The sequence below is a fragment of the Carassius auratus genome, chromosome 9, assembly GCF_003368295.1.
Source record: "Carassius auratus strain Wakin chromosome 9, ASM336829v1, whole genome shotgun sequence".
In the NCBI taxonomy this organism is placed as follows: domain Eukaryota; kingdom Metazoa; phylum Chordata; class Actinopteri; order Cypriniformes; family Cyprinidae; genus Carassius; species Carassius auratus.
The window spans coordinates 30,276,951-30,303,488 of NC_039251.1; the positions used below are offsets into that span (position 1 = coordinate 30,276,951).

Genomic DNA, 26,538 nt, shown 5'->3' on the forward strand with positions numbered 1-26,538 from the left:
TTACCAGTGTTGTGATAATTATTTTTAAGGCACTCTAAGTTAAAAAAAAAATACTGTTATACAATAAATTAATAGATTAGTCAAATAACATAAAAAAAGATCAGACACCTCGATGCCTGTGAAACTTTTCTCCCTCAAACAGCACGCTAGAGTTACTTCTACACTAACTTACAGGCTACACACAGCAATATAAACAACATATCTGCATGTTCTCACATCACATTTTTCTTGTAAAATAATAATAAGTAAATAAACATCAAAATAACTTCGCTGAGAATGAAACACTACTTACCAGCTGCTGCGGTGTTGAAAATATCCTCTAGCAACTAATAAAATTTTATTTTACTACTATTAATAGTTAAAACTGGTTCGTATATAATAATTAATATGATCGTTATTAAGTTCTCTGTTGCACTTCTGTTATGGCTAGGCTATATCCCAAACTGTGAAACATTGTTGTAGTCCAAATTAGGCCTTTTGTTGTAGGCCCATGTTATGCGCTAAAAAGCGCATCACTCGATTGTTTTAAATAAATCGCCCCCTGAATGTACAGAGGTAATGAGATGCTAAAACAACAAGCCGCACGCGAGTAAACAGATGAACTAGGGGCGTGGCGCGTCACTGAAACACGCCCCGCCCCCTCCTCCCCCGAGAGAACGTCAGTCGATTATGACGTCACACGGTATAAACTGTATACCCGCGCGCTCTGAAGATCACTTCAGTTCATTGAGACTTCAAGCAGAAGCGAAGACGTTCACCTGAGCAGAGACTCGAAGTGGATCCAGGCTGATAGTTCACAAAAATTCAGCAAGTTTGACAGCGATATACAGTCAACACGCGTTTCTCCTGCGTTAGAGTCAGAGGAGCTCTACTTCAGCAGCTCAGTGTCAGCAGATGTTCAGCTGATGTTGAGTGAGTCTCCACAGATAACTGGAGGAAAAAGCTCTTCAGAACAACAGGCTTCTCCCACAGCAGCCGCTATGGAGAACCGCCCAACAGGTTAGGAATAACGATAGTATAAAATATAAATGAAAACTCTAGTCTAAATATATAGAATAGTAAAAACTGTTGGAAAAACAGACTTGTACATATAGTAATTCCATATAATACAGCACACCTGTAAGTGTCACACTTCATTAACTTTGTTGTATTCATCCAGTGTTTTTCTTTCTATGGTTTATGCCTCAGAATTTGTCTTCCATTTTCTGGTAACATAGTAATTTCTTTTTACCCTTTTATTTCTTTGTTTCTTCTTGTCTTAGAAAAACAAACCAGAAAGAGGAAGACAAAATGCATCCATGCATTCTTCCAGCGAATTGGGAAGACTTTAAAGCTTTGCACCCTACACTGCTACAGGGAAGAAATATTGTCCCCATTTCCATCCGATGATCCAGCAGATCTCCAGCCAGGTTTATCTGGCCTTGAATGGGCGTTATCAATCGATCCATGTCCATCTGGTTTGGAGCTGACAGTTAACACCAATCCGGCTGATCCTGATGGGTCATTGGTCTCAGAACCATCCAGTCTTGAGGTGATATCTGACAGTGATCAGGCTGATCCAGAGCCATCACCTGTCCCAGGTCCATCCAGCCTCGATTTAAAGTTAACACTGGATCCAGGTCTATCCAAACTGGTTTCTGAGACAATGAATGTCCCAGGACTATCTAGTCTTGATGTAACACCTGTACCAAGTCTATCCAGTATTGAGATGAAACCGGACATGGATCTAACCGAGCCCAAGCCATCATCTGTCCCAGGTCCATCTGGTTTTGAGGCAGCTGTTGGTAAGTCTACTGTCATTTTTCGTCTCCATTTGGGATTTTCATTTCACCTACTTGTCTGCTCTTTTACACTTATGCCCAATTAATAATATGCTCCTAACTTAATGTATAATACCTTTTATACTATTCAACATGTAGCATGGGGAATTGATGGATATAGTTCTAGTTTAATTCTAGTTTAGGATGTGGTTTTACTAGTATTCAGTATATTTATCTTGTATTGTACTTTTAAAGGACAAGTGAAATTTAGTGTCAAGATTGCACGAATAACCACAAGTTTTTTTTGCATCATCCCTTGTAATTTAGATTGAACTTTATGTATATTCTTTCATTATGAGAAAGTCACAAGATGATTAATCACACAGTACATGTCCATTTTAGCAGTTGTCTCATCTAACATCTGTATTTACCCAGTGTTCTTCCTTCTTCATGATGTCTATACTCAGTATTTGACTTACGGTTTCTAATTTTCATTTACGTTTCTATTTCTTTCTTCTTCTTTTTTTTTGTTTAATTTTTTATTTGTTGTAGAACAACAATCAACAAAGAGGAAGAAGAAAGGCATCTGTGCATTCTTCCGCCGAACATGGAGGGCTGTTAAGTGTGCTGCTCTCTGTGGCCAAAGAGACAACAAAGTGGCTCCAGATCCATTTGCCATTGACCCAGTGGCTCAACAGGAAAATTCAGATCACCAGCCAGATTTATTCAGCCTTGAGAGGCTGACACTTAATGCTGAGCCAACATATCTGGAGCCATCACCTGTCCCAGGCCCATCCAAACTGAATAATGAGCCAATGCCTGCCCCACATCAGTCTGGTTATGAGCCACCTGTTGGTAAGTCTACTGTCATTATTAGTCTACTGTCTACTTGTATTTTTACTAGTGCTGTCAAATGATTAATCGCAATAAATCACAACCAAAATAAAAGTTTTTGTTTACATAATATAATATATGTATGTAGTGTACACTGTGTATATCATGTATACAAACACAAGCATGTATATATTCAAGAAAAATGTTGTTTATATATTAAATGTATTTATATAAAATAAGAATATACATGTATATATATGGACATATTTTCAAAATACATACTGTATGTGTGTGTATTTATATATACATAATTAATATACACAGTACACAAACATATACTATGTAAATATATATATACATATTGGATGTGATTAATCGTTTGACAGCACTTATTTGTAACTTTTTTTTTTTTCTGTCAAATCTTACAAATTTTTCCATTTCTGTCTAGTTTGTATTTATGTTCATGAAATTGATCAGTATTTGCATGTACAGTAGGATGTGAGGATCTAGTACTGCTTTTATAATTAAATTAATAGAGCCTGATGTTTATTTCTAAGGGACAAAATACAAAAACATAGTATGACATGCCACCAATGTCAGAGCTTAAACATCCCATACAAGTTTAGAATTAATTTAATGTGGATCTTTAGCAAAATGATCGAGTTAAAGTGTACAACTTTACCAAGGTTCCCACCGAACTTTATTCACCCAGTGTTCTTCTTTGTTCATGATGTCTAACCTCAGTAATGGACGTACAGTTTCTGGTGGAAATTTCTTGTTCTTTTTCTTTTTTCTTTGTATTCAGAAAAACAAAGAAAAATCAGGATGAAGAAAGAGATTCAAGCATTCTTTCAGCGAACATGGAGGACTGTTAAGTTTCCCTCCTTGGCCCCAGATTCATGTCGAGTTGAGCCAGTAGTTCATTGGGATCAAGTGGACCTCAAGCCAGGTCTATCTGGTCCCTTGTGGTTGTCAAGGAATGATCCAGGTCCATCTTGTTTCGAGGTGACAGTCATGGCCAACCAAAATCCACCTGATTCTAAGCCAGATCCATTCAGCCTTCAGTCACACTCAACACTTGACCCAGGCCCAGCTGGTCTTGTAGTAGAGTTGACGTCTGTCCCGGGACCATCCAGTCAGGAGATAATGCCAGTCTATGGGTCTGACATGGGTCTGGATGTTCCTGGGCTAAAACCCATTCCAGGTTCCAGTCTCGTTCTGACAGCTGCTGTGGATCTGATTGATCCCGAGCCGTCATCTGCCTCTGGTTCATCCAGCTGCAGGCGGACACCTGACACTGATCTGGACAATTCTAAACAAAAACATGTCCCAGTCCTATCTGGTTTTTGGCCAACTGCAGGTGAGTCTACTGTCATTACTTCTATAATAGCTGTAGTTTTATTTGTTGTATTTTTGTAAAATTTTTATTTTCCATTACTTTTTCATATTTGTTCCTACTGAACGTATAAATTATTTATGCTCCTGACATGTATCTTAATTCCTTGTTTGGTATTCAAAATTAATCCTGTGGCATTCTAGTGGACAGAGTTTGTTTTGAACCACATACTTCGTTGTATGTCATTATTTTCCTGGTTCCCTGATTGCCTTTATAGTCTGCTCTTAGCTAATGCATGGAATACAGTTTATAAAAGCCACATTATCTGAATAACTTCTCTGTCTGCTGAGTTAGTGTAAGATAATCAAAACAAAGTAGTTCTCATCTTTTCTTTCTGCATGTTTTCTTTTTCAGCATCATTTTCCTCCCGTTATGATATGGGAGTGAAGTTGGGACAGGGAGCCTTTGGTTCTGTGTATAAGGGGACTCACAGATTTAGTGGCCAGAAGGTAAACTACTCCTGATTTTTTTTTTTTTTTTTTACCATTTTGTGTATTTTAGTTTTGTCTTTGTCTCTTTACTTCATCTTTATTTTGTACTCATTTTATATTCCATATTTTTATTTTTAAGGAAAAATTAACAGAGATAATTGCAGATTATTTTGATCAAACATGTTTAAAACGATTTTGTCTCTTTGCAGGTTGCTATCAAATGCATACGTAAGAAGCCATGGAACAGCTTTATTAATGTGGTAAGTTGGCAAGACAATATATTAATAAGTACTGTATACTTACATTTATTGCACATTTGGGTTAAAAAACTCTGTGAACAGATTGAAACAAATTTTTTTTTTTGAAAAACTGTTGACTATAGTGTAGTTTATAATGGGAAATAGTGACAAGAAGAAGCATTTTCAATGGTGTTCTCAGACTTTTAGACTCTGCTGTATCTCAATGTGAATATTACACACAGAAGTGAAAGGTCAAGCTAACTTTTTGTCAAAATTCGTTTTTCCAGCCTGGATCTACAGAACGTCTGCTGTCAGAAGTGGTTATGAATGTGATGGTGTGCGCACCTCCGAAAAGCCCCTACATTGTACAAATGATCGAGTGGTTTGATCAGCCACATCAGTTCATCATAGTTATGGAATATCCACATCCATGTCAGACCTTGCTGGAATTTACCATGTGCCATGAAAGACATCTGGATGAATCTGTGGCACGTGGTTTAATGCGGCAAGCGGTGCTTGCAGCCAAACACTGCATTGAACGGGGCATCTTACACAATGACATCAAGACGGACAACATGCTGGTCAACACAGAGACACTGCAGCTCAAACTAATAGACTTCAGCTGTAGCAAACGTATTAACATGTCTTGCTCTGAAGGTGAGTTGATGTAATGCTATAATATGTCAAAAAATGTGATTCAAAGCTTATTATCTCAAAGTAGACTAATTGCTCATAGCAAATGAAATGACAGAGCTCTGTTAATCTCTTGCTTCCTATACAGATTATCAAGAGGCGGTTGAATCAACAGTCTGGTCTTTGGCTATGGTACTTTTGGAGATAGTTAGCAGAGACCAGCCCATAAGTGTTTTTCTCTCCAAATCACGTCATCCTTTGATACCAAGTTTCTCCAGTGGTGAGACAACAGCACACAACAATAATACACACATAAATTCTTGGCACCATATCAGGGTGTTCAACTTCTCAGCTACTAAATATTAAAGGGAAAACTGATAGATAGAATACCTAAAAATTTGTATTTAAAGTGCAAAAAGTGTAACACACAGGAGATTGTCCCTGCTTAGAATTGAATACAGTATGAAATACTATGTTTTTCAGAAGCTTTTCATACATGACTACATGCCTTTGCTATGTTTTCATAAAGAGCATACATGACTAACCAGCTTTTTCCTCTTTGAAAACTTGTACAGAGTTTCAAGATCTGATAGAGCAGTGTCTGGTCTGGCATCAAACTAAGAGACCAACGTTAGAGCAGATTTTAGAACATCAGTGGTTTAAGCTGGACTGAGGGAAGCCAGAGGCTCAGGAGGCAGGTTGTGTAACAGATTGAGGGAAGGCAGATACTAATCACCTCTTCATTAAAAAACAACAACAGATCATTCATCTGTAGAGAATAGCTGGCAGACAGCACTTTACTGCAGACCGGACTTTCACCTTTCACCCATGGCATTGAATATTAAACCTACTATGTAGACTATACTATACATGTTGCCAAGACAAATTTTTCAAGATTCTAGTATTTGGTTTTTCTCAAAAATCATAGATAATTGTGCACTTTGGAGAAAAACTAAATCGAGAATAAGAGAATCTAGCAGTCTAGAGACAAATAGGCCTAATACTGAAGGTTCGGGGTGAATCCTTAGGGGCCTTTTGCCACAGATGAAATAATCCAGGCATAGCTTAATTTAAACAGTAATTTAAAGGAATTTGACAGAAAATTTCGAGGGAGGACCCAGTAAACATTTTACAGTATATTACTGGCCACCAGATGTACATTAGTTTAGGTGCTGACATTAGATCAGGTACTGAGGGTGGAGTCATTTTATTACAATAGACCACTTACCCAACAATTATTATCTTAAATATTTTGGATTCATAAACCCATGATTCTTCACATTATAAAAAGAAAAAACCTCTAGACCAACAAATCTAAACAGTATAATATATATATTAAAATTATACATGTTTAATAAAATATAATAATATTTACATTGTATTATTGTTTTAATGACTTTCCTGTGTTAAAAAATACAATGTTTTTGACTTAAACCAGAATATCATTCTCACCTAATTATCTGAAGTACAGTGAGGAGTATAAATGACAATAGATGATGAGATCTACCCACTTAGCTTATTTTGTATTGACAACTGTTTATCATTTGTGCTTGTGGGGTATGGGTAAAGATAACGAATAATCAAAATAATGTAAATGGTATGGGAATGGGAGTGTAGAGATTTGTTTCTAAATTTCTTACCGCAAGTTAGTCCTTAATCTGATTATTAGAAATAATCGCATTGTTGGTATACAAAATGCTGTTTAACATTAAACAGACTACATGAATGCACAGTATCATACTTTTTGTGTGTTTACACTATAGTGCAGTTGTAAATCAACAAGAATACCTAGAGCTAAACAATTTGTCAGTTACACTGGGCAAGGATATTTCACACATTGTGAGTAATATAATAATAAAAGGACATCAGAATTAAAAGTTCGCCACATAACACTCAGGCTATGTCAGTGTTAAGTGGGGGTACACCTCTAGGGGTCACGATGACCACAGGTCCGATGATGTGCCAGTGGTGGTAAATCACAACTTAAAACACATTTTCATAAAAAAAGTAAAAGAACCTTCTTTCACCTTATATCACAGTAAAAACTAGTAGTTGAAGACATTTTTTTGAAGTTTGAAATGTTGTTTGCCTTCAACCTTCAACCCAAAAAAAAAAAAAAAAAAAAGAGGCCCACAGCAAAGAATTGGTAATTTGAAATGAAACTGAGATGTAAACAATCTTGTTGGTTTTGTGGTCCAGGGTCACATATGGCATAAATCGGGAGTTTTTAATTCTGGTTCTACAGACCAAAATTACATATATTTATTGGGTATATGTTGTTATGTTGGTGTTTTACTACCCTGGAATGGGCAAGAAGGAGCTTTTTCTCATTATTTTCAGTGCTGAAAAAGACTTTCTCTGTCCCAGATGTTAAAAGTGAGCTATCATTTCTATTTTCAGTGTATATGAAATGCTATTTAAGTTATTTTTTTCTTTCAGAATTTTTAAAAAGTTTTTCTCATTTAGGGCCATGAACATGTCTAAATAAGTTGTGTTCCAAATTTGAAGGTGATATATAAAAAAAATGAGGTTCATATAATTTATTTTAGGCGTTATACCAAAACTAGCTGCCAGGTGCCACTCAGCAACATTGATTTTTTAATGCAATTTTCGAGTCGACAATATCAATGGATATTAAAGGGTTAGTTCACCGAAAAATGAAAATTATGTAATTAATAACTCATGTTGTTCCAAACCCGTAAAACCTCCGTTCATCTTCGGAACACAGATTAAGATATTTTAGATTTAGTCCGAGAGCTCTCAGTCCCTCCATTGAAACTGTGTGCACGGTATACTGTCCAAGTCCAGAAAGATAATAAAAACATCTTCAAAGTAGTCCATGTGACATCAGAGGGTCAGTTAGAATTTTATGAAGCATCCCAAATACATTTTGGTACAAAAATAGCAAAAACTACGACTTTATTCAGCATTGTCTTCTCTTCCATGTCTGTTGTGAGCGAGTTCAAAACACAACAGTTCAATGATATCCGGTTTGCGAACGAATCACTCGATGTAACCGGATCTTTCTTGAACCAGTTCACCAAATCAAACTGAATCGTCTGAAATGGTTCTCGTCTCCATTAAGCATTAATCCACAAATGACTTAAGCTGTTAACTGAACGAGTCAGTCTGCTTCAGAGTGCTTCAGTGCCACTGAAAGAGCTTTGTCTTTTCTGTGGTAAAGATGTCATTTCACCTGTGTGTCGATATTTGGCTCTTCGTGACGGCCATGATCGCTGTGTCACGTGTCTGGGCTTTCAGCACGCTGAGACTGTGTTCATGGATAACTCATGTTCACATTGTGGGGACATGACCATCTCTGCATTAAGATCAGGACTTGATTACCTTAAAAAGGTATAGAGTTCCCTCTACCACACCCTGCTAGCTCCTCTTCTCGTTAGAAGGCTATTTCGGCTGGTGGCCAGGGTGATCTGAGTGTTACCGTGTGGGCTTCCCCAATGAGCCAGGCTCCTCGGGCCACACCCCCTCACACGTCACAGCCCCTTGAGTTTCCTGATGAGTTTGCTAGACCCTCTCAGGCTCCTGACATCTCATTCGGGGCTTGGTAGGAAGACCTAATGTCCATCGCCACATCACAAGCCAGGCTTGAGTCCTCGAGAGATTGTTGCCCAAGTCTCGAGCTGACAGCTGCGCTTTCCTGGGCAGCAAAGAGAATCTAGCTTAAGTGGAATCCTCCACCCTGTGTCGAGCACTCAAGGCTGGATGATTGGTTCCTGGGTTCTAACCCTCTGGTTTCTTTCTTCCCGGAGGTGCACCAGGAAGTGAACAGTTCATAACTGCATGAGACCGTTCTGGTGCTTCCTTCGCCTTCACTGCCCTCGATGGCGGAGCGGCCAATGGGTATGCTGGGATACCCCCAGTTGAGCGTTCTGCTGCGATGCAACTGTGTCCACAGAGCACCTCCACATGGTGTGGTGGCCCCAAGCTTCCCTTCAAGGCCTGTAAGTTCTCATCCATGTTTGTGGCCAAGGCTTCCAGAGCTGTGGGTCAGGCCACTTCTGCCCTGCATCCATGGCCACCCTTCAGGTCTACCAGGTCAAGGTGGTGAATGAGCTCTATTGGGGCAGTGCTGACCCAGGGGTTTTGCAAGAGGCACACTCTGCTTCCGACCTCGCTCTCCGGCGACGAAGGTTACTGCGCGCTCCTTGGGTCAGGTGATGTCCACTTTGGTGGTTCAGATGCGCCACCAATGGCTAAACCTGGCAGACATGAGGGAGTCTGATCGAACTCCCAGGCTGGCCTCTTCGGCTATATGGGGGAAATTTTTGCCCAGCAGTTCTCTGCCGCTCAGAACCAGTCTGAGGCCATCAAGCAACTGGTTTTCGGGACAACTGGGAAAAGAGCAAACTCCCCTGTGCAGAGGATCTCTTTTCTCGTTATGGAAATAGACTCGGTTGCCATGTTCAGGCAGCTTACGAATTAGCATGCGCTCCACTGAAACTGTTTTTAGAGACTCCTGGGGCATATGGCATCCGCAGCGGCAGTTATATCACTTGGGTTGCTCCATAATAGACCGCTTCAGCAATAGCTTCACGACCGAGTCCTGAGATGGGCATGGCAACAATGCACGATCTGAGTGTCTGTCACTCTGGTCTGCATCCGAACCTTCACCCCATGGTTGGACCTCTCATTTCTACGGGCTGGTGTTCCCCTAGAACCAGTGTCCAGACATGTTGTGGTGTCAACAGATGCCTTTGCCACAGGCTGGGGTGCCATGTGCAACGGGCATGCTGCGTCGGGTTCCTGGACTGGCCTGCTGTGGGCCGCAAGTATGCATTTCCCCAGTGAGCCTTCTTGCACAGACATTGTGCAAGATCAGGGAGGATGAGAAGCAGGTCCACATGGTTGTGCCTTTTTGGCCCGGCCCGAACTGGTTCCCCTAGGGCTGGGTATTGTTCAAAATCTTTCGATCTGGTACCAAGTTCGATACCTCAGTTGTTTCGATACTGGTTCCTAACAATACTTTTTTTCTATACCATATGTTTTAAAATCCATTTCAACATCAACACAAATACATTAAACACAAAACTTTTATTTTTCACCTTAATTAAAAACTCACTCAGGATCAGTGATGTGGGTAACGCGTTACAAAGTAACGCGTTAGAGTACTCTAATTACTTTTTTCCTGAAATGTGTAACTTAACGCGTTAGTTTCGTGCGTAAGTAATCAGTAACTTCGTTATTTTTTTAAAAAAGTAATCCGTTATTTTAAGGAAAGGAAAATCCCGACTGCAGCCTGCTTTTTGTCAGACAGTATGCCTAGGTCTACTGTGCCACCTGCGGATGTATCAGTGGAGCCGAAGCTCTGTGATCGTAAAGTCAATGGCTGTGATGCGTCTGTGCCCTGCGCCTGACCCTGTGTGTGTCGAACTCCCGGCAAGATAGCAGAGAGGACAGCGTTTGGTTTATGGAAGTACGCACATTATTTTCAATGTGTCAACGAAAGAGAAAAGAACATAACGGTAAAATGCACACTCTGCTTTGGTGAAAAGCTTCTGTCGACCGCCAAAAATTCTACCTCAAATTTAACGCTACGTTTTAGTCACTACTTTGAAGAGTAAATGTAAGAGGACTGTGTTAAAGCGAATTTAGGCTTGTGACTGTGAGTGACACTTTAATAATAATTAGTTCAGCTATTAAGCGATTTGTCATTTGCCTGTGTGGCAGTGAAGGATTTAATTCGGTTTGTTATCATTTTTGTTTGACAGGCAGCTGTTAATTTCTGTTAGATCATTGGCTGGCTGGTTGTTCATCATTTCTAAATGGATTTAAATCTGCAAGCCTGTTTAAGGTTGTGTTTACAAGTAAGCATACGTGTACTTTGATAACTGCATTATTTAAAGTTAAAGAAAAATCAGGAGTTATCTTGGGGTGCTCATAATATACAGTAGCCTAGGCTACCCGGGCTGGGTAACGTTAGGTGCGAATTTTGATTAATAATATGTTCTGTGATAATAAATAAATAAAACGCCATGTGGAATAGCCGATTGCTGACTGTCTTTCCTGTTATTGTTATCCTGCAGTGTTAATTTAGTCGGATGACTGACGTTATTCATTGTCGGGAGTCACGACTTCTAGGTGCATTTAAAGGGGCCAGGGGCTGTGTCTGTCGTGTGTCATGTGTGAGCCGCTGCAAACGGCTTTTAATTTTTGGTAACGCATGAGTACTCTAACGCGTTACTTTTATGAATAGGTAACGCTGTATCATAACTGATTACTTTTAATTGATGGTAACGTTGTAACCTAACTAACTACTTTCCAAAGTAACTATACCCAACACTGCTCAGGATAACATTATTAATACAACTGGTTGTGTTTTTTGGATAGGGGTGCGCCATTCAGGGGCGGACTGGGACCAAAAAGTTGCCCTTGATTTTCTGTCCCTGGGCCTATTGTGTTTTCCAGTCCAATGGGCTATCGTGAGTAGTGATGTAAAATTCCTAAGTGGATTCGCGTTGTTCACTCGTTTGATTGGGTGAAACGGATCGTAGCTGATTGTTTGCATTTGTTTCTAAATATTGCTGATTCAAGCGTTTTAAACAATTTGCGCGCATTCAGAGCTTGCGCTCACTCATTCAAAGTTGTTGTGTGACTGCGAGTATCTTCAGAAATCCTCCCCGTCACGTCAAGTGATGGTGGACAGCCAATCACGGCGAATTTAGGTCCTTAAATGCACGTATGCTACAAGCTCACACAGACACAGCCGCTTGACAAAAAAAAAAACACGCCCGCTTGGCTTTTGCAACCGAAAGATAAATAATTTTTCGATACTCATAGTATCGAAGTTTTTCGTTCTATACCATAAAGGCATCGAAGTTCGGTACCCAGCCCTAGGTTCCCCAAACTTGTTATTCTCGCAACAGCCCCTCCCTATCCAATTCCATTGAGGAAAAACCTTCTTTCTGAAACTTCTACCCTGAGGGCTGGGTACCTCTGAATTCATGTGTATCACCACATCTCGGTTGATACCTGCCTTTATTAAGTCCTCCTATGAGCAGGCAGCCTGCTAGCATACGTCCAGCTCGAATATGCGGTGATCTTAATTTAGAAACGCATCAACTGTAACTCAGTGATTACGCAACGAAGAGACATGAGAGATATATCTATAGAAAGCTTGACGTCCACTTTTAAACTAAATAAGTGCTACCGAAAACAAATATTCTGTGATAAAGTAATCCATATGAAAACAATGTGATGTCCGTCTTTCACGTCTCCCTTCAATATATCTAATGCGACCACACCCACGCTCTGAACGCGGTATTGAGATTATAATATTTCACTTGAAGCTTGCGGCTTGTAAAGGCCCATACAGAAAACAAAGCAGCGAGACCGTTCTTCAAGTTTTTTATTTTATTTTACAGTTTGCTTAGCGCTGAGATGAATAAGACATAATTCATCCAAAGAAGAAGTGCTGAGGATTACCTCAGGATTTGAGTTTTGGATTTCCTCAGAAAAAAGAATGAAGTGCTTTATTCAGCAGAGATCATAAACATGAGTATGTCTCTTTTTATTTATTTATTTATATTCTTGTACTTGTTTTCACATAACGTGTAAACATTTTACTAGTTAGACATTTTCCAAACTATAATTCATGACTAAATGTATAATCAAGTGAAACTTGAAGGTTCAAGAACAATATACTCGATACCATTCAAAAGCTTGATGTAAATATAAATGTAATAAATAAATGTAAATATAACAAATGTAACAAACAATGCTGTTCTTTAAATTTATATGAAAAAAAAAACTAAAAAAAATATTATCTTCTCTTTTCAACATTAATATTGTTTTATTTATTTTTTTAGTAGAAAATCTAAATATTAGAAGAATTTCTGAAGGATCGTGTGACTGGAGTAATGAAGCTAAAAATTCAGCTTTGGTTGTTCCTAATAAACAGTTTAACTGCACTTGCAAGTGAATATTAAATTATTTTGTGGGATAATTAAATATATTCTAAATAAACTACAAACATAAAAATATATAGATTTATTTTGTCCTCACATTTTTTCTTATAACTCTCCCCTCTCAGTCACACACCTGACTGAAAGGCTCATTATGCATCTCATTATGTGGGCCTTTGTCTTCTCAGATGTAAATCACAATATAATGCATGATAGTTCACCCCCTCTCGCATAGACCCTTTCTACACAAAAAAAAAAGTGTAGAAAACTAGAAAAATTGTTTTCTGTGAGTGAGTAAAAAAGATTTTCACATCATTTAGAAAGAAAAATTCTAGGCTACAATATCCAGTTCTCAAAAGTCCCGTGAACCAATTTTCTGTATGTGTTTTATGGCCTTATTCAAGTGATTCAAGTTGCTATTCACGCATAAACATTGTTGTCTCAAAAACACGATCATGTATATACATGCTGGTCACAAATTATTATAGCAATATTTAGATAACAGTAATATTAGACTTAAACCATTTAGATGTTTATAAGCCACAGAAAAAAGCACAAATGTCAGGGCATGACAAACCCCCTTAGACCTCAGAGGGTTAAGTTAGAGATTTTAAACTTTATATGACGTTCTTTACATGGTTTGTTTGAGCCTAACAGCTTTTAAGTTTTAAATATTTTAAAAATCTATTAGCCAGTATACGATGTTGCTTACAGTACCAAAACTGAAACATGTTTGAGAAAGCTAACAAATTTACAAACATTAAATGTTATATTTTGCTGTTTTTACAGTGACTGATGAGGATGTACGAATATTTATTTGCCTAAGGGTAGCGCACAAACGACTGCTTACTGGCAGCCGCAATAACGCCAGAGATGGCTGAAAGTAACATTATCAATAAACAACCATATTTACAGTAATTAAAGTCTGCTTGCATTTTTTAGGAATGTTGAGGTTTGTTAACCATGGCAAAAACGTCATCTTGACATCTTCCACAATTTCATACCCGTTTTAGTCCAAGCTGATAATTTTAGTGTGATTTTTATCTGAGTGATTGCAATATGTTTATATATGGGTCATTATACGAAAACGTGCCATTTCCCACTTTTAATGTTTGATTTTCAAAGTACTGTTTTGTAAATCTTTAAGCCTCTTTTTGGATGAAGTAGATCCTTACCTCTCAGTAAAATGTGCCGTGCCATCTCAGGCTAAATTATTATTATTATTATTATTTTTACATATAACTAATTTAAATGTGTGTGCTTGGTCAACCCTGTTAGCGACATATTCATTACTTTCTGAAAAGGTTTTAAATACATATATAGAACAAATCTGATATACTGTGAAAGATAACCCCCCCCCCCCTTGTTACATTAAGAGTGTTTGTGAATTGAGAATATTGAAAGTTTTATTGTTTTTTAGTGGATGAATACGTTCATTTCCAAATGACACTCTCCCAGGATCTTCTGTTTTAAGAAAAATGTATGTAAACAAAAATAAAACACCTCAATTCAATTTTGAGTGGATTATTAGCCTCTCTAACTAAACATTTACAATTAGTTGATTACATTTTTATTTTTTAAATTATATTAGAATATTAGAATATACAAGAAACAGGGTTGACACATCAGTAACAGGGTTGACAACAGTTACCGTATTGTTTATACTGCTTGTTTGAGTTACAGTTATGGTTGTAATGGAGTCTTAATTGGACATTCATAAACCTTTAATTCAGCATGACTAATCAGCATATTTTGTAGACGGCTCTATTGAGATATTTTAGCATATAAATGATGAAAAACCAAAACTTGTCTATTAAAATCTGTTTGCATGAACTTTAACTTTAAAATGGATGTGAAAAAAATGAAGTGACGTGACTTTCAGCCAAGTATGGTGACACACACAGAGCAGTGAGCAGTGAACACACACACACACACGCACTTGCTGCTTTGGCTGTTCTGCTTTTCACTTGTGCTGCTCTCCAGTTCCACTCCGCTCTCCCTTCTCTCTCATTTAGTTCACTAACTGACTGCTTTTTCCCTGTGTCTCTGTCCTTTCTCCATTTTGCCCTCACATTTCCTAAATATGCTTCTCATCTCTCAGGATCAGCATCTCTACGTTGTCTGTTTCTCAGCTGAAGAAAGAGGCATCCTAACAAAATCAAATCAAATAAAAATACAAAAAACACTTTAACAGCAACCTTGTTAATTTATTGACTTCATGATGTAAATACTATTACTGTAGTAAGAAAAGTACGTCTGTTAAAATTCTCAGTCATCCAGGTCAAAGTAATCCAAGAAGGGTTGGCTCAGGGGTGACAACCCCACAGAGGTTAAATACCTGGCATCCCCCATCAGTCATTTAAAACTGAAGAAAGCCCTTGGATGAGAGGAAATATCTTCAAATATGTAAGTAACAAGTCCAGTTGCCTTTGATTTAACCCTTCTTGGGTATACAAGACAAAAACACTTGAACGAGCTGTGTTCAACCAAGTCTCTACATTTCTCACACACAAGAACCTCCTTGACAGCAACCAATCTGGCTTCAGAGGTGGACATTCAACTGACACGGCCTTGCTCTCCTATCAAACCTTTGCAATTAATTCAGAACGCGGCAGCTAGATAAATTTTTAATGAGCCAAAAAGAAGACACGTCACACCTCTGTTTATCATTTTTATCAATTTGCACTGGCTTCCAATAGCTGCTCGCATAAAATTCAAGGCATTGATGTTTTGCCTACAAAACTACCACTGGCTCTGCACCAATTTACCTAAATTTGTTACTTCAGACTTATGTGCCCTCTAGAAGTTTGCGTTCTGCAAGTGAACGTTGCTTGAAAGTCACTTTTACAGACTTTTAAATTAAATGTTCCCTCCTGGTGGAATGACTTCCCCAAATCAATCCGAGCAGCTGAGTCCTTAGCCATCTTCAAGAATCGGCTTAAAACTCATCTCTTCCATCTTTATTTGACCCTCTAACTTTAACACTCACTATTCTAATTCTATTCTTAAAAGAAAAATCTAACTACCTTTTCTAATCTTTTTGTATTCTATTTTCTTTTCATTTATTATGCTATTGTATATGTGTTCGTGTGTATGTGTAAAGACCTCTAACACTAGCTTGCTCTATTTTTTTTACTCTATCTGTTTTCTTTTTATTTATTATATTATTTAAAATCCCATGCTACGTGTACTGTGTTAACCTAACTGAGACTTGTTATAGCACTTATATATCATTGCTCTTTTTGTTGTTTTTGATTGCTTCAACTGTCTTCATCTGGAAGTCGCTTTGGATAAAAGCGTCTGTTAAATGAATAAATCTAAATGTATACAACATGGGTAAGACACACAAAAGCATACGTGCGTCATCCCTGTTACCCTGGAATGGTAACAGGGTTGACGAAAAAGGTTATTGGCAGCCATTACTAGCCATGAGGTATCGGTAAAGACACCACATTATGTGCCTTAATGAGAGGCTTAAACATTGTTATATATGTAAATTTTTAGATATGTCCAAATTACTTTTTAACTTATACTTTTCTGGTAACAGGGCTGACACAATGAGCATGTCCCTGTCTTTTAGACATTACATAAACTCAAAGAAAATTCATTAAAAAGAAGAGAACACTTGTCTTCTACCATCAACTTCATGAAAGGCAGATGATGTCACTTCCTGGAACTGATGTAACTTTTGGAACAGTCCATTATCTTTAAAGAGGTGTTTTCATAAAAAGTAACAGGGTTGACGAGAACCTAGGGACCCGACTAAATTGTTTTTTTGTTTTTTTTGACACATGTGAAGAATAAAATCCATTCATGGCTAATGAACTGACATTTAAGGCTTTATACTACTATATATTTTTTTATGATGGTTTGACTTTTTTGGCCCTGATAGCAAGTAGAATTAAAAAAAATCATACTAAGGGACAGGCCATTTTCAACATTTCTGCAAGATGCTTTGCACAAAAATGTGATTAAAATCCTTTAAAAACAAAAGAAACAGAAATTAATTTATTCTTATATTATGAGACATATTATGGAAACTAAATTATAAAAGATTTTATTTGTTTTATGGTTTATTAAGATTTACAGAGCTTTTTTTTCTGAGGGACACAAAATGGCATGTTTTCGTATAATGACCCATATATATAAACACTTTCGTTATTGTTTTTACAACCTTCAATTAGAAAACTGAGAAAATAACAAACTTTGAAACTTAACCTATGATAAGTCACAATGTTTTTCAAAGGAATTGAAAACTCCCCAATCTGGAGTATCCACGGAGGAATGAGGTGACACAGCGATCTCATGGAAGTGGTTTGCTGACACGCATGAGGCAATTTGGTCTAAACCCTCAATAACATCTTTAATTTTAATTGCCTCATGCATTTCAGAGAACCCTTCTGTGGCAGGAAGAAAGCAGCCAGGGTCATCACCAGAGCAGCCAGGGTCATCAGATGAAAGCAGGTAGGGCTGTGCGATATAGGGAAAATATCTAATTGCGTTTTTTTTTTTGACAGATATTGCGATTTGATTTGTGATTTTTATATTTACAAAGTCAATCTTCAGCTTAATATTGTCAATAATGTGCAGCACAGTATGATTACACAGTATGATTATCATTACCCTGCTGAAAAAATTAATTCTTACATTTTCCATGAAATGCCAACCATTAAAGTTTCCATGAAATGCCAACCATTACAAAATTAGGAATGCAATAGGAATTACTGTTGATCTACCCAATACTAATTTTCGTTTTAAACGAGAGCCAGGGGCGAACCTGCATCGAGCCTCATCCATACTGCCAGATGCGCTCGTGGAGATTTGCGTGGCAGGGCCACGCGAGAATATAACAGAGCGTTACAAAACTGACTGCGTGATGGCGGCAAGTGTGAACGGCTTGTCCGTGACACGGGATTCGTGCAGCGAAGGAAAGAGAGGGGCGAGTATGAGAAGCATTCAGAGACACAGTGAATTCTCTTCTGAATTGGGAATTAAGTGAATGCAATGTTTTATTTTAACATAAAACTAATTTATTTTTATGTTAAAATAAAACATTGCATTCACTTAATTTTTGTGTCAATCTGAATGGAATAAAATGTGCCTTCATGTGCTATTGACATTTTCATAAATACAACTTCAGGAGGCATCCAGGTGCATCTTCAGAGTAGGAACTGTGATTGAGAAACTTGGGGATAACTTGAATACCAGAGTTTACAAATCTAAAGAACTTTTAACATGGCCTAAAGGAGAATGCATTCGGTAGTGCATTTACATTTATTTGTTTAGCGGACACGTATATGAAATTACTTATTATGAGAATAACAATCAATCAAACCAACAAAAATTCATCAATTTGTTAGTGCTATGACAAGTCCTAGTTAGCCTAAAACAGTATATGTAGCAAGGCTGAGCTGAATATATATATATATAACACACACACACTAACACACACACAGGTCCTTCTCAAAAAATTAGCATATTGTGAAAAAGTTCATTATTTTCCATAATGTAAGGATAAAAATTAAACTTTCATATATTTTATACTCATTGCACACCAACTGAAATATTTCAGGTCTTTTATTGTTTAAATACTGATGATTTTGGCATACAGCTCATGAAAACCCAAAATTCCTATTTCAAAAAATTAGTATATTTCATCCAAACAATAAAAGAAAAGGGTTTTTAAATACAAAAAAAAAAAAAAGTCAACCTTCAAATAATTATGTTTGGTTATGCACTCAATACTTGGTCGGGAATCCTTTTTCAATGCAGCGTGGCATGGAGGCAATCAGCCTGTGGCACTGCTGAGGTGTTATGGATGCCCAGGATGCTTTGATATAGCGGCCTTAAGCTCATCCAGAGTGTTGGGTCTCTCAACTTTCTCTTCACAATATCCCACAGATTCTCTATGGGGTTCAGGTCAGGAGAGTTGGCAGGCCAATTAAGCACAGTAATACCATGGTCAGTAAACCATTTACCAGTGGTTTTGGCACTGTGAGCAGGTGCCAGGTTGTGCTGAAAAACGAAATCTTCATCTCCATAAAGCTTTTCAGCAGATGGAAGCATGAAGTGCTCCAAAATCTCCCGGTAACTAGCTGCATTGACCCTGCCCTTGATAAAACACAGTGGACCAACACCAGCAGCTGACATGGCACCCCAGACCATCACTGACTGTGGGTACTTGACACTGGACTTCAGGCATTTTGGCATTTCCTTCTCCCCAGACTTCCTCCAGACTCTGGCACCTTGATTTCCGAATGACATGCAAAATTTGCTTTTATCCGAAAAAAGTACTTTGGACCACTGAGCAACAGTCCAGTGTTGCTTCTCTGTAGCCCAGGTCAGGCACTTCTGCCGCTTTTTCTGGTTCAAAAGTGGCTTGACCTGGGGAATGCGGCACCTGTAGCCCATTTCCTGCACACGCCTGTGCACGGTGGCTCTGGATGTTTCTACTCCAGACTCAGTCCACAATCTTCCTCAGGGTCCTGTCACCTCTTCTCGTTGTGCAGCGTTTTTTTGCCACACTTTTTCCTTCCCACAGACTTCCCACTGAGGTGCCTTGATACAGCACTCTGGGAACAGCCTATTCGTTCAGAAATTTCTTTCTGTGTCTTACCCTCTCTCTTGAGGGTGTCAATGATGGCCTTCTGGACAGCAGTCAGGTCGGCAGTCTTACCTATGATTGCGGTTTTGAGTAATGAACCAGGCTGGGAGTTTTTAAAAGCCTCAGGAATCTTTTGCAGGTGTTTAGAGTTAATTAGTTGATTCAGATGATTAGGTTAATAGCTCGTTTAGAGAACCTTTTCATGATATGCAAATTTTTTGAGATAGGAATTTGGGGTTTTCTAGAGCTGTATGCCAAAATCATCAGTATTAAAACAATAAAAGACCTGAAATATTTCATTTGGTGTGCAATGAATCTAAAATATATGAAAGTTAAATTTTTATCATTACGGAAAATAATTAACTTTTTCACAATATGCTAATTTTTTGAGAAGGACATATACACACACACACACACACACACACATATATATATTTATATATATATATATATTTATATATATATATATATATATATATATATATATATATATATATATATATATATATTAGGGGTGTAACGATACGCGTATTCGTATTGAACCGTTCGGTACGACGCTTTCGGTTCGGTACGCGGTACGCATTATGTATACCGAACGGTTCGTTGGAGTAATTAATTATATTTGAAAAACAAAAAAAAAAAAAAGAGAGAGAGAAATATAATGATATGCGTTCAACAAGGTAGCCCAATAACCCAAACAACGTAACAGGCAACGCCCCTGACACTCCCGAAGAAGAAAAAAACACCATCTTATATGTTTATGTTAGGCTACTCAGCAGGCGCTCGCTCACTCAGTACGCGCTGAGCTCGTTGCAAAATAGCCAATGCGTTTAACAGACTAGAAATGAGAAGATCCTCCAATAACCAACAGGTCTGGTGTTTGGGTGCACTTTGGATTCCCTTTAAGCTATAATGGTGATGGCAAGAGAGTGGTGGATAAAAAAACAACGGTATGTCGCATCTGCAACATGACAGGGTACACTTATATTTCTGGTCTGTTAAATGCATTCGACATTTTGCAACAAGCCTTCAGCGCGTGCTGAGTGAGCGAGCGGGGGCCGTTCACATATCGTGCCTAAAAACGCATGGAAAACGCTAAGCGCGTCTTTCTCCTCCTTTCCAAAGCGCTCGGGCAGAAGCGCTCATGAGGCGTCTGTCTTTGCTAAGCAACAATGACGTGCTCTCTCCATGAGACGCGGAAATTTCAGCGAAGGATAAATGGATTTGCAGCTCTAAAAATCGCTTGCAGTAGCTCTGCTACTAAATTTATTTCAAAATTGCAATCCATATACAACTATGATCAGCTGATCCTTCATCTTGGCTGAGCTCTCAACGTTGTTACGGGAAAGGATGAAGCTGATTGGTTGGTTCTTGTCACATGACCCGCGGGGCGCTTGCGGCATTCTGAAAAGTTGAGATGTTTTTACATTTTGCTGTATCTAAAACGTATCGAACCGAACCGAACCGAACCGTGACATCAGTGTATCGTATCGAACCGAACCGTGAATTTTGTGAACCGTTACACCCCTAATATATATATATATATATATATATATATATATATATATATATATATAGAAAAAGAAAAACAGACCGAATAGAAAGTAATTGTAATAACAGGTCAAGTGTTTATGAAAACCATGTGTCTTTGTTTCTTTAAAATGGATTATTGGTTTTATTATTTTTTCAAATACAGCTATTTTGTTAGTGTCAAGCCCTTCTCTTGTTCAAGTTCCAAAGGACACATGGGTGACTCAAATTTTCAGCTCAATCGGTTTTATTTTTATTTTGGCTTTGTCAGTTGATTGGTCTGTTCATTAAATTAGCTTGTAAACCTTTAAAAACAGAAAACGTCTCAGGTTACGAATGTAACCATGGTTCCCTGAGGGGGAACAAGACACTGCGTCCTCTGAAGGGACACTATGGGGAACACCTCATCGTGACCCGTGTCTGAAGCATACTTTGAAAAACGGCAACGTGTTGGCCGGCGACAGCCTCTGACGTCGATACCGGCGCAACTATAAATACACACCCGTAGGACCCGTCACTTATCTTCTTCGTGAAGCTTGCGTCCGAAGCATGGCAGGGAGCTAGAGGATGCAGTGTCTCGTTCCCTCTCAGGGAACCATGGTTACATTCGTAACCTGAGACGTTCCCTGTCAAGGGAACTTCGAACTGCATCCTCTGAAGGGACACTATGGGGAACAGTATACCCACACCGCCATGCTGAGGGGAGTGCAGGCCAGAATCATGGCAAACACTAAGTACCAACTCTACCATTTCACCGGGAGTCGCCCCTGGGACGGTTCGATGGCTGTCCATAACATTATCCCTTATGGCCAAAGGCCTAAGCTACATAGCCAACTTACCTGCAGCTCGTAAATGGAATGGCCCGGGAGAAGAGCAATTGGAGGACGGAACGTACAGATGAAGCCTCGGCCACGCCTGTACCAAAACTGTGCCGCAAAACTGATCCATCCAAATCTGGCCAACCTTTCCAACTCTGGTTCAACACCTTGGTGCGGATGCGCCATTCCCGAGCCTCAGCCCCTGCCTCAGCAGGATGCCTGCTCTCACAGTGCGTCTCAAAACAGTATGTAGTACTGGAGTGATCCGATGAAAAAAACGAGAATTCAGTCTCCCGCTGAGAGGAGGAGTCTGAGCTCCGAGTAGCATGCTCATAGGCGACCCTTTCAGAAAAGGGGAGCGCTGCTAACTACCACGAGAATTGCCCACACAGCCCCCCATGTTGAGGGGTAGTGCTTGAGGTGTATAACAAATACACACTGGTTGAATGAAACCCAAGGAACCTCGGGGCTAATCATCTTAAGAAAGGGAACGAAGCGGAGCGCGTAACCCTTACAGTACAGGATTCCAGAAAGTGTGCAGAGCCTTGCGTGCACACTTACCACTTATGTGGATTTCAGAAAGTGTGCAAAGCATTAACGTGCACACTGACCACCATGTGGTTTTGAGAAAGTACACAGGCTTAGCGTGTGTACTGAAAGGTTACCTGACAACCACAGTATGTGGGAGCTCACCTTCAGAGAGACCTATGAAGCCTACTATCTGATAACCACAATATGTGGGAGTTCACCTACAGAGAGGCCTAGAGCGGCCTACTACCTGTTACCAGATAACCACCTCAGTGGAAGGTAATATGGAACTCGACTCCAGGGAGGCCTGGTAAGGCCTACTACCTGACAACCACAAACCGTAGGAGCTCGTTTTTAAGTGGAAACGCACAGTATGTGGGAGCTAAATCTCCAGGGAGGCCTGGTGAGGCCTACTACCAGACAACCACAGTATGTGGGAGCTCACCATCTGAGAGCCCTGATGAAGCCTACTACCTGATAACCACAATATGTGGGAGTCCACACAGCCCCTCATGTTGAGGGAAGGGATGCTTGGGGTGTATAACAAATACACACTGGTTGAATGAAGCCCATGGACCCCAGGGCTAATCATCTTCAGAAAGGGAACGTAGCAGAGGGCGTAACCCCTACCGTACAGGATTTTAGAAAGTGCACAGAGCCTTGCGTGCCCCCTTACGTGGATTTGAGACCTGGGTCGCACGGGAGAGGCGAGCTCCAACCCTCAAGGGGAGCATCACCTGAGACAGTACATACAGAAGGACTCCGTAACTACCATCTCCCCGGATGCGCCAAGCGGCCAGGCGGCCCCTCAGGGTGACCTGGCCGGACATCCATGAAATTCCCTGCAGTGCTGTGCCAGTTCTGACAATCAGCCAGGCTCCTCGGGAGGGGGTGTGGGATGAGCAACCGCAGAGCGCTTGGTTCCCACACGCGGGACTCGCTCCGCAGTGGGTGTCGCGCCCGAACCCATGTACCACGGCCGCCTGCCGAAAGCCTGTGATCATGGCCAGAGCACAAGGCTGGAACTGAGCACTGTAAAGGAAAGTCCCAGAGTTTGTTAGTAGACATATAACCACCAGCAACATAACACCCATAAGCAGAAAGGTTTACATACTCACCCACCTCACGTCCCCTTTTGGTCCGTACCGTCAGTAAGGTGGTCACTATGAAAATAGGATCGACCAAAACATAACAGGTCCAGGATAGGAGACTGTTATGTGAGAAACTTTCCACCTAACCCCGATCAGGGGGAGCACTGGTGGCTACAGGGGAATTAGGCAGGGGAGAAATAAAACAGAAGTTAAAAACATCCAACAGGAAGTGACTAACTCCTAGGTATCGCTCCGATCCGGAAGAGAACGCTGCCTCGTCTGAATCACATCCCTCAGACCTTGCTTACCTCTTCTTGACCCGTGATTCCTCTTGCCTCTTGCCTGACACTAGCCTTCTGCGCCCGTCTTCGATCCTCAGATCGAGATGGGCCAGGACCCCTTTGTTGTTCGGGCTCTGCTGCTGCGTATGATTTACCATTTAAGCGGGATGTATCCTGGAAGGGCTTAGATGGCAAAGAGGGAGATTTTAGAGAGGATTTTCCCCCACTGAGAGATAGCTATCTAGCATCTCTTCTACAGGGGGCATCCTCTCATAGCCGTTCTTGTGCATGCCATCGATATCAGCATATGTCGTATGCTGAAACCGATGGATGCGGGAGAAAAACAGCCTCTTCCATTCCTTTTCGACTTCTGCCTGTAGGTCAGGCAAGAATGGAAGGCTCACCTGGGCTGGCGGGCTACGGTCAGACAAATAACGCTCATCGAGGCGACCTCGCGATGTTACCTTTCTGGCACGCTTCCATGGCAAGCTTTTTTTTTTTTTTTGCCATGGCGCGATCCTTAACCTCTAGCAGCTCCCCATACACAGAGCAGAAGAAAAGAGCTGCTCAGCCTCAGCTTCTTCGCCACTCTCAAATATCTCCTTTTTTTCTGGGTAGAACCCAGCAGAGCACTAACTTCAGTGTCAGAATGGGTTAATGACAACGCATCTTCCTCCCGAAGTTCGCTCTCGTTTGCCGCCGGAGAGTGTGAGAGGAAAAGTCCCTCTCTACACTCCTCAGCGAGATCCACCTGTGATCCCCACGAGCTCATTCTCCTCCGTGCCTCGGCAATGGTGGGTCCTGAGCCGCGAGATCCAGATGGCTGTCCCTCTTTCCACGAAAAAAGTGAGACAAACGAGAGCGGAGCTTTTTCATAGAAAAACGCTCGCAGTGTGCACAGATTGCCCCCTCAAGGACATCGCGTGCCTGCTCTTCGCCCAAACAAGAGATGCAACGACTGTGTGTGTGTCATCAGGTGTCAAATATCGATGACATGGATGCACACACTGTTTAAACGCCTTGCTAGTAGGGATGTGCAACAGTGATCGAGTACTCGACCGCGACAGCGATGATCGATCTCATAAACGATGAACGAAATTATTATTATTTTTTTTATTATTGGTTATGGCAGCACGTTGGGCGGCGCCCTGATCTCTGATTGGTTAGCTTCCCACTTGATACCTCAAAAGACGTTAGAAGACAGATAATCATGGCCTCAAAATCACGTAAGTGATGGCTGGTTTCCCTTTGAGAAGAACGATGAAAATACAGTTCAGGGTAAGCTGTGCAGCGCCAAGCTGTCACACACATCTACAACAAATATAATCCGCTATCATCTAAAATGTGTACATAAAATATTTGGCGATAACAGAGCGGCAACTCAGACGAGCATTGAATCACTTGCCGTAAGACCTAAATGCAACGCAGGCAGAACCGAGAAGACGACAAAGCTGTTCGCTGAAATGGTGGTGAAAGATTTGCTGCCCATTAGTTTCAGGGACAGAGAAGGTTTACTTGTCCAGTGGTACCTGGCTGTTCCTGCAACATCTGTTCCAGCGGAGCGAATTTATTCCACTAAATGTGAACAGGCTGTGCACTCGGCTCTCATCGGAGCACGTAGACCGACTTATCTTTTTGAATAGACATTTTAATGTTTCACCGGTCGTGGTAAATATAATATCCATTTTTTTTAAATAATATTATTATTTTAGTTTTGAGCTTTAGCCATAGTTAAAATATCTAGGCTATTGGTCTCTGTTTTATACCTTATAATAGTTGTTTGGTTAAACTTGGTGAACTTTTTTCTTTATTTTTTAAAAACTACGTTTCACCGCTGGATCAAAATATGCTGCTAAAGTTATATTGGAAGACAATGTTTTGTTAAAAAAAAAATGCAGTTGAATAAAGTACCAAAAAAAAAAAAAGTATCTTTGTGTGTTAATTTTTAAATCACAGACAAATAATGAAATGGTCTTTATAAAATAAAAATGCACTGGATATATTTGTACCCTAATTACATTAAACATATTCGTAGAGATGACGAAAATTATTTGTTTTTAATAGTTTTTATCTTAAATATATTTTAAATCTTATTCAATCCCAGTTTCACTTTTGGTCAATTTCACATCTGCATCGGCGAATTTCTTTTTTTCAGATAAAAGTTGCAAGAGCTAGTCTATATCTGATTAATTAACATTAACAATTATGCTGAAATCGCTGCATATCAGCGATTCGTTTCATGCTCATATAAGCAATGCACGATAATGATATTGCTCTTAAATGTTTTTTTTTCTAATATTATTGTTATTATTTTATTACTGATGTTATAATAATGCAGCTGAGCTTTTTTTCCGTCATATTTGTATGGAATAAAATCACTTTCAAAAATAATCGTACGTAATTCAAAACATTTGTGTGTAATTTTAATATACTCGTGCGTAATTTAAAACTATTGTACGTAATTCTGTTTT

General features: G+C 39.6%; 1 protein-coding gene across 1 annotated transcript in view; it reads left to right on the forward strand.

The window, feature by feature from the left end:
* The first annotated feature begins 729 nt into the window (after positions 1–729).
* Positions 730–26,538, forward strand: part of LOC113108998 (uncharacterized) — a 28,870-nt gene continuing 3,061 nt past the window's right edge. The window contains exons 1-9 of the mRNA XM_026272454.1: positions 730–999; positions 1,263–1,784; positions 2,313–2,615; positions 3,400–3,954; positions 4,345–4,439; positions 4,631–4,681; positions 4,948–5,317; positions 5,442–5,573; positions 17,607–17,679. Coding sequence (XP_026128239.1) covers positions 906–999; positions 1,263–1,784; positions 2,313–2,615; positions 3,400–3,954; positions 4,345–4,439; positions 4,631–4,681; positions 4,948–5,317; positions 5,442–5,573; positions 17,607–17,679 — 2,195 coding nt within the window. The 5' untranslated portion in view covers positions 730–905. The remainder of the gene's footprint in view (positions 1,000–1,262; positions 1,785–2,312; positions 2,616–3,399; positions 3,955–4,344; positions 4,440–4,630; positions 4,682–4,947; positions 5,318–5,441; positions 5,574–17,606; positions 17,680–26,538) is intronic.